The 15,739-nt window shown below is 39.2% G+C and overlaps 1 protein-coding gene across 1 annotated transcript in view; it reads left to right on the top strand.

Moving 5' to 3' along the window:
- The window catches only part of WDPCP (WD repeat containing planar cell polarity effector), a 727,433-nt gene extending 712,487 nt beyond the window's left edge, over positions 1-14,946 (top strand). Inside the window, exon 16 of the mRNA XM_060412064.1 lies at positions 12,800-14,946. Within this exon, the coding sequence (XP_060268047.1) occupies positions 12,800-12,945 (146 nt within the window). The 3' untranslated portion in view covers positions 12,946-14,946. The remainder of the gene's footprint in view (positions 1-12,799) is intronic.
- Positions 14,947-15,739: the final 793 nt, after the last annotated feature.

Raw genomic sequence — 15,739 nt, forward strand, 5'->3', positions numbered from 1 at the left:
GCTCTTTTTTTCTTATATTAAAAATCGTAGCTCCTAAAGATTTCAAGTAGGAGGGAACATGGGTAGACCTATGGCTGTTTCATGTTGATGTTTGCTAGAAATCAATGCAATACTGTAAAGCATTTATCCTTCAATTAAAAATAAATACATTTTTTTAAAAGACCAAAAGAAAAAAAAAAGACAAATTTAAAAATCTGCAATGAGGCACCACCTCACACCAGTCAGAATGGCCATCACCAAAAGTTCTACAAACAATGAATCCTGGAGAGGGTGTGGAGAAAAGGGAACCCTCTTGCACTGTTGGCAGGAATGTAAATTGATACAGCTACTGTGGAAGACGGTATGGCAATTCCTTAAAAAACTAGGAATAAAACCAGCATATGACCCAACAATCCCACTACTAGGCATATACATATACCCTGAGGAAACCAAAACTGAAACAGACACATGTACCCCAATGCTCCCTGCAGCACTGTTTACAATAGCTAGAACATGGAAGCAACATAGAGGTCCATCAAAAGATGAATGGCTAGAGAAGCTGTGGTACATATATAAAATGGAATATTACTCAGCTATAAAAAGGACTACATTTGAATCAGTTCTAATGAGATGGATGAACCTAGAGCCTATTATACTGAGTGAAGTAAGTCAGAAACAGAAATACCTAACACACATATATATGCAATCATTTGAATCAGTTCTAACGAGATGGATGAACCTAGAGCCTATTATACAGAGTGAAGTAAGTCAGAAAGAGAAATACCTAACACACATATATATGCAATCTAGAAAGATGGTACTGATGAACTTATCTGCAGGGCAGCAATGGAAAAACAGACATAGAGAACAGACTTATGAACACAGAGTTGGGGGAGGAAGGAGACAGTAAGATATATGGAGAGAGTAACATGGAAACTTATAATACCATATGTAAAATAGATAGCCAATGACTCGGGGAACTCAAATAGGGGCTCTGTAACAATCTAGAGGGGTGGGATGGGGAGGGAGATGAGAGGGAGGTTCAAGAGGGAGAGGACATATGTATACCTATGGCTAATTCGTGCAGATACTTGTCAGAAAACAAAAAAATTTTGTAAAGCAATTATTCTTCAATTAAAACAAAATAAAAAATCTTAGCTCCTAAAGATTAACGTTGTTTTAACTAAACACACTTCACTGAAACTGCTTCTACTTAATTACCAATGACCTTTAAACTGCTAAACCCAATAGAAAAACTTAGTATTTAACTCTTCACAGATCTCTATATTATTTAACACTCTTGACTCTGCTCTTGACCTTGAAACATTTAACTTCCATCATACCACACTCCACTAGTTTTTCTACCTTATTTCATCTTATCTCCTTGCGTGAATCTTTTTACTTGCCTCTAGCCTTTTCGTCTTTAAATTCTATGTATTATCTCTTGACATTTTGATCAGTTCTCAGGAATGAGCAGCAGAAAGACATTAACTGGTATCTTCAGGACAAGCTTCATCCCAAGCTTCAGACTGATACATCCTGCTCCTGCAAGCCACTGACAGACTAGATAGTTGTTCCTTCTATGTAGTTCCACAGCATCCTTTGCTTCTTCTATACACCATAAAGATCACTTTTTATTATCCCTTTTGGTTTAACTGTCTCTGCCATAGACTGTTTCTTAAATGCAGTATTCATGTCCATTTTTTGTTCACTATCTTAACAGCAGGTATTTAATTGTTTTGTTCATGGATTACAGTCTGGTCATGGAAAATGGGGCTTGTGTAACTCAATTAATTTATGAACCATGCCATGTAGGGGCACCCAAGATGGGCAGGTCACAATGAAGAGTTCTGACAAAACATAGTCCACTGGAAGAAAAAGTGACAATCCACTCCAATATTCTTGCCTGGAGAAACCCATCAACAGTATGAAAAGGCAAAAGATATAACACCAGAAGATGAGCCCCTCCTAGGTCTGAAGGTGTCCAATATGCCACTGGGGAAGAGCAGAGGGCAATTACTAATAGCTCCAGAAAGAAGGAAATGACAAGGCAAAAGAAGAAACAACACTCAACTGCAGATGTGTGTGGTGGTAGAAGTCAAGTCCGATGCTGTAAAGAACAATATTGCATAGGAACCTGGAATGTTAAGTTCATGAATCAAGGTAAATTGGATGTAGTCAAGGAAGAGATGGCAAGACAACATCTATATCTTAGGAATCAGTGAACTAAAATGGATGGGAATGGGTGAATTTTAGATGACCATTATATCTACTACTGTGGGCAAGAATCCCTTAAGAGAAATGGGGTAGCCCTCATAGTCAACAAAACAGTCTCAAATGCAACTTCAAAAATGGTATAAAGATCTCAGTTTGTTTCCAAGGCAAACCATTCAACACCATAGTAATCCAAATCTGTATCCCAGCCACTGATACTGAAGATCATGAAGCTGACTGGTTCTGTGAAGAGCTATAAAACCTTATAGAATTAACACCAAAAAGAGATGTCCTTTTCATCAAAGAGGATTGGAATGCAAAAGTAGGAAATCAAGAGATACTCAGAATAACAGGCAAGTTTGGCCCTGGAGTACAAAATGAGCAGAGCAAAGGCTAACAGTTTTGTCCAGAGAACACACTGGTCATGGCAAACACTCTTTCAACAAGAGACAATTCTACACATGAACAGCATTAGATGATCAACACTGAAATCAAGTTGATTATGTTCCCTGGAAGGACTGAAGTTGAAGTGCCAATCCTTTGGCCACTTGATTTCAAAGAGCCAACTCATTGGAAAAGACCCTAAATGCTGGGAAATAATGAGGACAGGAGGAGAAGGGGACGACAGAGGATTAGATGGTTGGATGGCATCACCACCTCAATGTATAGGAGTTTGAGCCAACTCTGGGAGATAGTGAAGAACAGGGAAACCTGGTATGCTGCAGTGAATGGGGTCACAAAGAGTCAGACACAAGTTAGGGACTGAGCAACAACAATGCTCTTTGCAACAAAAGATAGAAAAGTGCTATACAGTCAGCGAAAACAAGATGTGGAGCTGTCTGTGGCTCAGATCATGAGCTCCTAAATGCAAAATTCAGGCTTAATTTGAAGAAAGTAAGGAAAAACACTAAGCCATTCAGGTATGACCTAAATGAAATTCCTTATGAAGATACAGTGGAAGTGACAATTAGATTCAAGGGATTAGACCTAGTAGACAGAGTGCCTGAAGACTATGGACATAAGTTCATAACACTGTACAGGAGGCAGTAACCAAAACCATCCCAAAGAAAAAGAAATGCAAGAAGGCAAAGTGGTTGTCTGAAGAGGCTTTATAAATAGCTGAGAGAAATGAAAGGCAAGGGAGAGGGAAAGATATACCCAACTGAATGCAGAGTTCCAGAGAATAGCAAGGAGCTTCCCTGGTGGCTCAAATGGTAAAGAATCTGACTGCAATGCAGGGGACCTGGGTTTGATCCCTGGGTTTGGAAGATCCCCTGGAGAAGGGAATGGTTACCCACTCCAGTATACTTGCCTGGAGAATTCTCAGAGGAGCCTGGAAAGCTATAGTCCATGAGGTCAAGAGATAAAAAGCCCTTCTTAAAAGAACAATGCAAAGAAATAGAAGAAAACAATAGAATGGAAAAGAGTAGAGATCTCTTCAAGAAACCTGGAGATATCAAGGGAACACTTCATGCAAGGATGGACATGAAAAAGGACAGAAATGGTAAGGACCTAACAGAAGCAGAGGAGATTAAGAAAAATTGGCAAGAATATACAGAACTATACAAAAAAGCCTTAATAACCACAGTGGTGTGGTCACTCAACTAGAGGCAAATATCCTGGAATGGGAAGACAAGCGGACCTTCAGGAAGCACTACTACAAAGCTAATGGAGGTGACAGAATGCCAGCTGAGCTATTTAAAATCCTAAAAGATGATGCTGTTGAAGTGCTACATTCAGTATGTCAGCAAATTTGGAAAACTCAACAGTGGCCACAGGACTGGAAAAGATCAGTTTTCATTCCAATCCCAAAAAAGGGCAATGCCAAAAAATACTTAAAGAGATGAGAGGACCAGACCACCTTACCTGTCTCCTGAGAAATGTATATGCAGGTCAAGAAACAACAGTTAGAACAAGGTGTGAAACAAATGACAGGTTCCAAATTAAGAAAGGAGTAGGACAAGACTGTATATCATCACCCTGTTTATTTATTAATAAAATGAATGCAGAGTACATCATGAGAAATGCAGGGTTGGATGAATCACAAGCTGGAATCAAGATTGCTGGAGGAAATATCAACAACCTCAGATATGCAGATGACACCACTCTAATGGCAGAAAGTAAAGAGGGACTAAAGGGCCTCTTGATGACAGTGAAAGAGGAGAGTGAAAAAGCTGGCTTGAAATTCAACATTCAAAAAGCTAAGATTGTGGCATCCGGTCCCATCACTCCATGGCAAACACAGGGGGAGAATACGGAAGCAGTGACTGACTATTTTCTTGGGCTCCAAAATCACTGCAGATGATGACTGCTGCTATGAAAGTAAGACGGTTGCTCCGTGGAGGGAAAGCTATGACAAACCCAGACAGCATATTAAAAGGTAGAGATATCACTTTGCTGACAAAGGTCCATATAGTCAAATCTATGGGTTTTCCAGTCTTCAAATAAGTTCTCTGCTTCTGGGACGCTGATAATTCAATTAGTATAGTTGATGTTGCTCAGAGATCTCTTCAACTGTCGTCATTTCTTTTCATTCTTCTCTTTTTCTGTCCAGTATCATTGGTTTCCACTATTCTTTCAGCTTGCTGATTTGTTCCTCTGTATAATTTAGTCTACTGTTGATTCCTTCTAGTGTATTTTTCATATCATTTATTGTATTCATCATCTTTTTTTGGTTGTTCTTCATATTTTCCAACTCTGACTTCTGACTCTGTGTGTCCATTTTTCTGTCAAGTTATTTGATCATAACAAATATAATTGTTGATCATTACACTGAAATCTTTCTTAGAAAGACTGCCTATCTCCACTTAGTTCCTCTTGGGGTTTTATCTTATTTCTTCCTTTCAAACATGTTCCTCTGTTGCCTCATTTTGCCTAACTTGTTGTTTTATTTCTGTTTCTGATAGATTATATTTCCTTTCATTGAAGAAGTGGCCTTTTGCAGATGTCCTATGCACTTTCCTCTTTTCACCAGAGATATATATACTATTCTCTCTCTCTCTCTCTCCCTCCCTCCCCCCCTCTCTCCCTCCCCCCCCCCCCTCCCTCCCTCCCTCCCTCCCTCCCTCTCTCTCTCTCTCTCTCTCTCTCTCTCTCTCTCTCTCTCTCTCTCTCTCTCTCTCTCGGGGTGTTTACTATATGAGCTGTATGGTCCCTCCCATTGTAGTGGGCTGACTAATGTGAATGGTCTGGTAGGGTTGGTTGATCCCTGGTCCAGCGATTGCTAAACCCTACTTTGTGTGGAGCCTGCCAACAGCTGGTTGGCACAGTTCTATCACAAAGTAGCTGGCTATGAAACCCTAGGAAGCCCCAGGACTAGTACTAGCTCACTGGAGGATGGAGTCTGGGTCAAGAAAATCCTGGGTCTGGTACCCACCCACTAGTGGATGAAGCCAGGTCCTGGCTAGTGGGCCCACCCACTAGTTTGCTGAGCCAAATCTTAGAGTGGCTGCAGAGCCCAGCAGTCTCAGAGTTGATGTCAGGCTGCTGGTGGCTGGGGCCTGTTCCTAACAACTGGCTGCAGTGTCCAGGGTGTCTGAAAACTTGTGTTGGCCTGCCAGTGGGTAGAGCCTGGGGCTGGTGCTGCCCTGCTAGGGGGCAGGCTGGTTCTACAGACTGTATGGCTATCACTGTCCTGGGGCTAGTGTTTGCATGCTGGTAAATAAGGCTGGTTCCCAAGATCTCTGGCTACAGGGCCCTGGATCTAGTGCCTACACACTGTTGTATGGGGCTGAGTCCTGGGCCTTCTGGTGGACAGAGCCATGTCCAGGAGCAGTTGTGGGCCCCCGGGGTCTTAAGTCAGTCTGTCTGCTGTTGGGTGGGGCTGTGTCCCTGTAGTTTAGTTGCTTGGCCTGAAGCATCACAATTATCACTGGTGCTTACAGGCTGCTGGGCAGAGGTTAGGTTGGGTCCCTGCACTAATAAGCTAGAGGGAAGATTCCAAAATGGCGCTTGCCACCACCAGTGTCCATGTGGTAGAATGCTGCTAATGTTTAGTTGCTAAGTTGTGTCTGACTCTCGTGCCCCATGGACTGTAGCGCTCCAGGCTCCTCTGTCCATGGGATTTCCCAGGCAAGAATGGAGTGAGTTGCCATTTCCAGGGGATCTTCCAGACCTAGGGATCAAACCCGCATCTCCTCTTTGCAGGCAGATTCTTCACTGCTGAGCTACCAGGGAAACCACATGTGGTAGAATAAGATCCCCAAAATGGCTGCCACCAGTTTCTGTGTCCCCAGGATAAGCTCCAGTTGCTTTTTGTCTCTGTGGAAGACTCTCTAAGATCACCAGGTTGGACTGATTCAGGTTCCTTTTAAATTACTGCTTCTGCCTTGGGTACTAAAGCATGTGAGATTTTATGTGCACCTTTTATTTTTATTTTTTTATTTTATTCTTTTATTTTTTAAATTTTTATTTTCACTTTATTTTACTTTACTGTATTGGTTTTGCCATACATTGACATGAATCCACCACGGGTATACATGCATTCCCAAACATGAACCCCCCTCCCACCTCCCTACCCATAACATCTCTCTGGGTCATCACCGTGCACCAGCCCCAAGCATGCTGTATCCTGCGTCGGATACAGACTGGCGATTCTTTTAAAAGCAGAGTCTCTATCTATGTTTTGGTCTCCTGAAAGTAAGCCCTGCTGGCCTTCAAATCCAAACATTCTGGGACTTGTCTTCTTGGCACAAAATTATTGGGCAGAGGAGTCCAATATGGGGATCAGACCTCTTGCTCCTTTGAGAAAAATGTCTGCATTAATAATTTTCTCCTGTTCTTGGGTTGCCCACTCAGGGATAGAGAACCTGACTGTACATGTGACTCCATTTCTCCTGTCCGTCCTGCAGTGGTGCTTTCTTTATATCTGCAGTTGTAGAAGATCTGGGAGGTCCTAGTCTTTTTCATCAATAGCTTTCCTGTAATAGTTGTAATCTTGGTGTGTCCATAGGAGGAAGTGAGCTCAGAGTCCTTCCTTTCTGCCGCCTTAGCCAGTCTTCTCTGGTCACACATTTCTTTACCGCCTATTTCCAAATCTGTAAAATGGAAATAGTTGTATTTAATAAAATCACAGGATTATGTTAATTTGGGTAATGCGGAAGGATTTTATTAACTCCCAAACACTGCTCATTATTATTGTTTTTATCGACTTAATTTTTTAAATTATACAAACTGGATAGAAACCTTTTTTTTAGCACTGGATTTCATACTCAAGAACTGTGTTAGAAAATTGAAAAACAAACTAAGCATGTTTTCAAGTAGGGTTTTGAAAAAGACAAAAATCCTATTCACATGATGTTTTATTATATCTTCTATAAATGCTGAAGGAATTATAATGAATCACTATTCAGTGAAGGCAATTCTATGGAAATGTGAGATGACATGTCCTAAGTACATTCCTTTCTGATGGTTTACTTAACACAGGTGGTTGGAAAGTTAGTTCGCTTATCTACAAACCTGTCTAAGTACCAGAAGCCTCAAGCCAGCATTTGGCAAGTGCTAGATTCATCAAGTACCAAAACTCTGGAATAGTGATTCAGAAGAAATTGCTATATGATACCAAATATGCAAAAAATAGAGTTAATATTCAACAGTGAAACTTGAATAACTTGACAACTTTATCAGGAAAGTGTTTCCTATTGTGCAGAGGTGAACTATGGCATCCCTTAAATGACAGGAATAGGCAACCATAAAGATCAGTCATAAAGCAGCCTGTGGAACACATGTTGTTAGTACATAAGAAGTGGGTACAGCGCTTCACAGCGAAATAAGAATTTAATTCTAATCCCAATTCTGCCACTAAATGAATGACTCTGGCCAAAACACTTATCCCATGTGAATCTCAGTTTTCTCAACTGTAAAATGAAAGAATTTCAGATTAGAAAACTTCAAAGTATCTTCTGTCTCTAAAAGAGTATACTTCTGGGATTTAATTACTGTTGAGCCAAATCAGAAACTTCATGAGAGACCATTAGTAACACATGGGAAACTGAACATAAAATAATGAGATGATCACTTAGCATATTTTTAAAAAAGATATTTATTTGTATTAGTTAAATCAGCAACATGTCAAAATATAGTTTGTAGCAAAGCAAACCTTAAGTTGCCTGTAGAATTTGCTTACAAAAGTCTGTGTACATTTTAAAGAAAGTGATCAGGTATAACTCAACATTAGGTAACAGCAACAGGGTGTGGCTCAGAATATGAAGAAATCAAATGAGAGACTGGGGAAAACCCTGTTGCTGAAGTAAATTATTACAAGAATTAACATGTAGCATTCAGTCGAGGCTAAACACGATTTCAGCACAAAATAAATGAAGATCAGTGTCCACTGAAACCATGACTTCCTGTTACCAAACAAAATCACTTCCCTTCAAACTAGGAAAGAAACAAAGCAGAACTACCAGTTCTAGACTGCTTATCCAGAAGCCTAAATTTGATAAACTTTAGTACAAAAATTCTATTTCTACAGCTCTATTGCTGTTGTTGCTTAGTCGCTAAGTCATGTCTGACTCTTTTGCAACCCCCATAAACTGTAGCCCACCAGGCTTCTCTATCCAGGGGATTTCCCAAGCAAGAATACTGGACTGGGTTGACATTTCCTTCTCTGGGGTAATCTTTCCAACCCAGGAATTGAACTTGCATCTCCTATACTGCATGTAGATTCTTTACCACTGAGCCACTAGGGAAGTCTTTCTACAGCTCTATACCAAGTGAATAATCCTTGAGAAAAAATTTCATGCCCAAGAATGTCTGTCATAGGGTTATTTATATAAAAGAAATTGGGAACAATACAAATTTAAACAAAAGTAATGGTTAACTATAGTTATTAATGGAATAAAATTTAGCCACTGAAAACACGGACTTTCTGGGAGCACTGAGAAGTGTTTAAAGTGAGGCCACAAAGCCCGCAAACCAAACATACATAGAACTGCACAAACAATATGCTTTCAGTTGTGTTTAAAAAATATAAATAAAACATGTGGAAAAAGTGATGAGAAGCAAATACATATTAAACCATAGTTTCATATGACTAGTAAAAATGTGGGTAATTTTTGGTACATTTCTGTGTTCCAAATTTTATTTAGTGGATATACATTATCTTTAATAATGATTAAATAATTGAGGATACAAAATACATTACTGTATTACTCGTTGAAATATTCTTCTAAGGTAAACAGAATAAAAGACAAGGTTATTTAACATGATAACACACAGTCATGGAAATCTTGGAAATGTCCAGAAGTCAGTATTTTAAAAATAGGATGGATTTAAAAGAAACTTCTTCAAAGGAAAAAAAAAATTAAATTCTGGGAGATCACTGAGAAATTAATTCTGTGATTTTTACTTTTTAAAGGCTTTCTTGGTGGCTCAGTTGGTAAAGAATCTGCCTGTAATACAGGAGGCATGGGTTCAATCCCTGGATCATGAAGATACCCTGGAGAAAGAAATGGCAACCAATGCCAGTATTCTTGCCTTGGAAATCCCACAGACAAATCCTATGGACTGGCAGGGTCTATGGGGTTGCAAAAGAGTCAGATGCAATTTAACTAACATAAGACAGGCTTTAAGGTTTAGATAAAAGGCACCATAGAAAATCAAGAATATGGCTGAACCAGATAATTCTTCTTGAGTATGCAAAATCTTGCCTTCCAGCAACAATTATAACCATATATTAGGAAAATAAAATAATTTACCTAGGATCTCTGCCAGTTAATGAACAACACTAAAAGCTAAATCCAGGTTTCTTGACCATTCTAATGGTATAGAAAACAGACTTTGAATGATAACTTATAAACCAGGAAATGGAGCTTAATGTTTTTTAAAAAATGTCAGTGCTTATAATTACTTTTTAAATTTAAAGCTACCTAAAACCCCTAAACTTGCCAGCACACACACAAGCCCTAGGCAATATTAAATTACTCATTCTTCTTGTTACTTGTTCTTCCAGGTTGGTGCATGTGTATGTATGTGTGTGTGTGTGCTTGTATCTGTGTGTGTTCATGTGTAAATCAGGATCCACAGGCACATGCACAGATACAAGTTTCCCTTATTTCCAGCACCACACTGGAGGTATGACTACTTAAACTACTATGAGGCACTGACCTTCCAAAAGGTTTCTCTTAGTAAAAAGAACTTTTAAGATATATCTTAAGGAATCAAATTTTAAATAAATTTTAAAAAGATAAATGTCTCCAATAATGACCCCTTTATCATTTCTACTCTGATTAGCTTATTCCCTGTACAAAAAAAGATCTTCACGACCCAGACAGATCTTCACGACCACTCACCTAAAGCCAGACATCCTGGAATGTGAAGTCAGGTGGGCCTTAGGAAGAATCACTACTGACAAAGCTAGTGGAGGTGATGGAATTCCAGTTGAGCTATTTCAAATTCTGACAGATGATGCTGTGAAAGTGCTGCACTCAATATGCCAGCAAATTTGGAAAACTCAGCAGTGGCCACGGAACTGGAAAAGGTCAGTTTTCATTCAAATCCCAAAGAAAGGCAATGCCAAAGAATGCTCAAACTACCACACAATCGCACTCATCTTACACACTAGCAAAGTGCTGCTCAAAATTCTCGAGGCCAGGCTTCAACAATACGTGAACCATGAACTTCCAGATGTTCAAGCTGGTTTTAGAAAAGGCAGAGGAACCAGAGATCAAATTGCCAACATCCACTGGATCATGGAAAAAGCAAGAGAGTTCCAGAAAAACATCTATTTCTGCTTTATTGACTATGCCAAAGCCTTTGACTGTGTGGATCACAATAAACTGTGGAAAATACTGAAAGAGATGGGAATACCAGACCACCTGATCTGCCGCTTGAGAAACCTATATGCAGGTCAGGAAGCAACAGTTAGAACTGGACATGGAACAACAGGCTGGTTCCAAATAGGAAAAGGAGTACGTCAAGGCTGTATATTGTCATCCTACTTATTTAACTTATATGCAGAGTACATCACGAGAAATGCCGGGCTAGATGAAGTACAAGCTGGAATCAAGATTGCCAGGAGAAATATCAATAACCTCAGATATGCAGATGACACCACCCTTATGATAGAAAGTCAAGAAGAACTAAAGAGCCTCTTGATGAAAGTAAAAGAGAGAGGAGAGTGAAAAAGTTGGCTTAAAGCTCAACATTCAGAAAACGAAGATCATGGCATCTGGTCCCATCACTTCATGGGAAATAGATGGGGAAACAGTGGAAACAGTGGCTGACTTTATTTTTTGGGGCTCCAAAATCACTGCAGATGGTGACTGCAGCCATGAAATAAAAAGACGCTTACTTCTTGGAAGGAAAGTTATGACCAACCTACACAGCACGTTAAAAAGCAGAGACATGTCTTTGTCAACAAAGGTCTGTTTAGTCAAGGCTATGGTTTTTCTAGTAGTCATGTATGGATGTGAGAGCTGGACTATAAAGAAAGCTGAGCGCCAAAGAATTGATGCTTTTGAAGTGTGGTGTTGAAGACGACTCTTGAGAGTCCCTTGGACTGCAAGAAGATCCAACCAGTTCATCCTAAAGATCAGTCCTGGGTATTCATTGGAAGGGCTCATGTTGAAGCTAAAACTCCAATACTTCGGCCACGTCATGGGAAGAGCTGACTCATTTGAAAAGACCCTGATGCTGGGAAGAACTGAGGGCCAGAGGTGAAGGGGACGAAAGAGGATTAGACGGTTGGATGGCATCACCAACTCAATGGACATGAGTTTGGGTAAACTCTGGGAGTTGGTGATGGACAGAGAGGCCTGGCGTACTGCAGTCTATGAGGTCGCAAAGAGTCGGACACGACCAAGCAACTGAACTGAGGTTATTTCCAAACTTTCAAAAACGTCTCTACCATATTGTTTTTTCAAATAAAATTACTCACATTTAGTCTTACATTCAAACATCCTCCAATTTCAGAATCCTATCATAAAATCCTTTTTTTTTTTTTTTGGTACTTTATAGGTTTAGTGGGGAGATGTGAAAGAAAGCAAAAATAAGAAATAGGACATGGATGAGATTCTTATTAGTATCTCTGTGTAGCCTCATACAATTTTATAAAGCCTTATAGATGCATGATCTTTTCTATGAATCAGCACCCCAAGAGTGACTATTAAATACTCATATAAACATCAAAATTAACAAACATATGCTACATGGAACATCTTTTAGAACAGATCGTATTGTAAAATCAAATAGATGCAATCACAAATGAAAACCCATGGTTTGCAATATTTTAGGAGCCTTCAGATACTTTCAAATTTCAGTTAATGATTTGTCTTTCCTTCGTTATCATTTTATGCTTCATATATTATTTTTCTTTACTGATTTTTATGAATCCTGTATCAAAATTTTAAAAGTAAGATCAATACACAGTTATACTTACATGATTCATTTTAAACTTTATTTTGTTTCACTGTTTTCAAATATTTCAACTAAGTGCTAAAGAATACATTATACAGTTTGTATTAATATATCTATATTAATTAATATAAATGTGATTTATATTAATATTAAAGATATAAATATTAATTATAATTTATATAGCTATCCATTATCTTTTACTCTGATTAAATATGATTTTAATTATTTTTGTATTTTTGTTTACTTTCAGGAAATTGGAGATGGTGGCTTTCACAGAATGGTTCACTTTGGTTTGGTGTAAATAATAAATGTTTTTTTATTTTAAAAATACCCAAATTTTTCACATCTAAACTTTTTCATGGCATGATACAGATTAAAATCTCACTATATGGATAAAAAGAGGAGAAATATGAATTAGTTAAAACATTTAAAATCAAAGTATTATCAAAGTTTCATTAATTTCAAAAACATGCAGCAAAATAGCAAATCATCCTAAGTAAAAGACTTTATTTTTAATAATGTAAAATTTCTGAAGTTTCTTAAATTGTACATTATTAGGTGCTTTAAAGTAGAATATTTAAAAATGGTTCTCCCAGGTGTTTTAAATATCTCCTCTTATGATACTGTTTATAATAACTATTTACATGATTAATAAAAGTATTAAGCAAAATGTTCAGCACAGACCCACTGGTGGAAGACAATTTTCCATGGGTCTCTTGACTTACTAACAATGAGGCACAGGCACTGACTGCCCCTTGGAACAAGATACCATCTCCTCTGGGAAATATGTTTACCCTGTTCTAAAAGGTTTGAGTTTCTAAGCTCAGAGTTACTATCCTTTACACAGCCCAGTGAGAATGCAAGTGGTCACATTCCCCTCTTAACATCACTTTGCAGGAATGGGACTCAGAAAATAAATGTCCACTCTACACAAAATTGTTGATGCTCTAGCAACTATTGCTGTAAGTAATATTCTCTCTTTTAAAAGTCTCTGATCCAGGAGTCTCATGTTTTCTACCAGCATGAAACTGTAGTTTGATAACTTGTTGGCTTGCAACTAGGGTAAAAATATGAGACCCTTAACAGTTCTTGATCCCCATTCATTAGGAGATAGCATATATTTCATAACTGTAAATGTCTATTACTAATCAACATATTTTTCAAATACTGTACATGAGATGTGTTACATATTTAAATCTTAGAGTTAAAAGTTAATTGACGGTGGTTTAGTCACTAAACTAAACCACCTTCCCTGGTGGCTCAGATGGTAAAGCATCTGCCTGCAATGTGGGACACCCAGGTTTGATCCCTGGCTCAGGAAGATCCCTTGGAGAAGGAAATGCCAACCCACTCCAGTACACTTGCCTGGAAAATCCCATGGATGGAGGAGCCTGGTGGGCTACAGTCCATGGTGTCGCAAAAAGTTGGACACCATGTTGGACACTTCACTTCAGTCGCTAAGTCGTATCCGACTCTTGCAATCCTATGGACTGTAGCCCGCCAGGCTCCTCGGTCCATGGGATTCTCCAGAAGAGAATACTGGGTAGGTTGCCAGGAATTGAACCCAGCTCTCCTGCATTGCAGGCAGATTCTTTATTAACTGAGCAATGAGGGAAGCCCATTAAAAGCTAATTAGATTGAAGCTTTTATACTTCAGACTTTTTGTAATTCCTCTTCATCTGTACCACTACCAGAAAGTATGATATAGCAAGGAGATGAAACCCAAATTAGATTTTCAATATGTTCTGGAAAAATTTCATTAATATATAGTACCTGAACCATATTATTGGTTCATAATAAAAAGAGATATAAAATTACCAGCAAATTTTTTTATACTATCCTATCTTTATCACAGTAATCAAAAATTGGTTTTTTAAAGAAAACATTACATTGAGAAAAATACAGCTTTGTCAAGATTGCAATAATTTCTCCAGATTTTCTAGTTAATGATCATTAACCAGAAATACAAACACAAATTTCTGATCTACAGTATCCTCCTGTTCATTTGACACTGTCTTCTACAACAAGGTGAAAGACTGGTAGAAAAGTTAAGTACTGTTCTCAAGTCCTCTGTGAGTAGACCACAGTTTATGCTAAAATGTAAAAATTTAAAGATAAAATTAAGATAAAATATAGATACAGAAAGTTAATTCAAGAAGGTGGAGTAGAAGGACATGCACTCACCTCCTCCTGTGAGAGCACCAAAATCACAACTAACTGCAGAACAGCCATTAACAAGAAGATGCTGTAACCCACCAAAAAAGATATTCCATATCCAAAGTCAAAGAAGTTTCAGTGAGACGGTAAGAGGGGCACAATCACGATAAAATCATATCCCATACCTGCCAGGTTGGCAAACCACAAACTTGAGAACAATTATACCACAGAAGTTCTCCCACTGTTGTGAAAGTCCTTAGCCCTACATCAGGCTTCCCAGCCTTGGGGTCCAGCAAGAGGAATCTGACCTTGAAGGCCAGTCAGATTTGACTGTAGGACTTTCACAGGACTGGGGGAAAGAGATTCCACTCTTGAAGAGCACAAACAAAATCTTCTACCCACAAGGACCCAGGGGAAAGGAGCAGTGACCCCACAGGAGACTGAAACAAAGCTACTGCTGGTGTTGGAGGGTCTCCTGTAGAGGCGTGGGGCTTCTATGCCTCACTGCAGGGATAAGGGCACTAGATGCAGCAGTTCTAGGAAGTACCCATTGGTTTGAGCCCTCCTGGAGACCACCATTAGCTCCACCATAGAACCTGTAGGCTCCAGGGCTGGGTCAACTCACAACAAAAACTAACAGGGAAGGATCACAGCACCACCCATTAGCAGAAAAGAAAACTGAAGTTTTACGAGGATGTCCCTGCCCAGCACATCAAGGCTTACTCTACCCACCACCACTCCCTTCCATAAGCCTTCCACAAGCTTCTTAGATAGCCTCATCCACAAGAATGAAGACAGCAGAAGAACTACAATCCCACAACATCCAGAATGAAAACCACAATTACAGAAAGTTAAACAAAATGAAAAGGTAGAGAATTATGTCCTGGATGAAGGCCCAAAATAAAATCCCCCTTCAGTTCAGTTCAGTCGCTTAGTCGTGTCCCACTCTTTGCGACCCCATGAATCACAGCACGCCAGGCCTCCCTGTCCATCACCAACTCCCGGAGTTCACTCAGACTTGTGTCCATCGAGT

The sequence above is a fragment of the Ovis aries genome, chromosome 3, assembly GCF_016772045.2.
Source record: "Ovis aries strain OAR_USU_Benz2616 breed Rambouillet chromosome 3, ARS-UI_Ramb_v3.0, whole genome shotgun sequence".
Taxonomy (NCBI): Eukaryota; Metazoa; Chordata; class Mammalia; order Artiodactyla; family Bovidae; genus Ovis; species Ovis aries.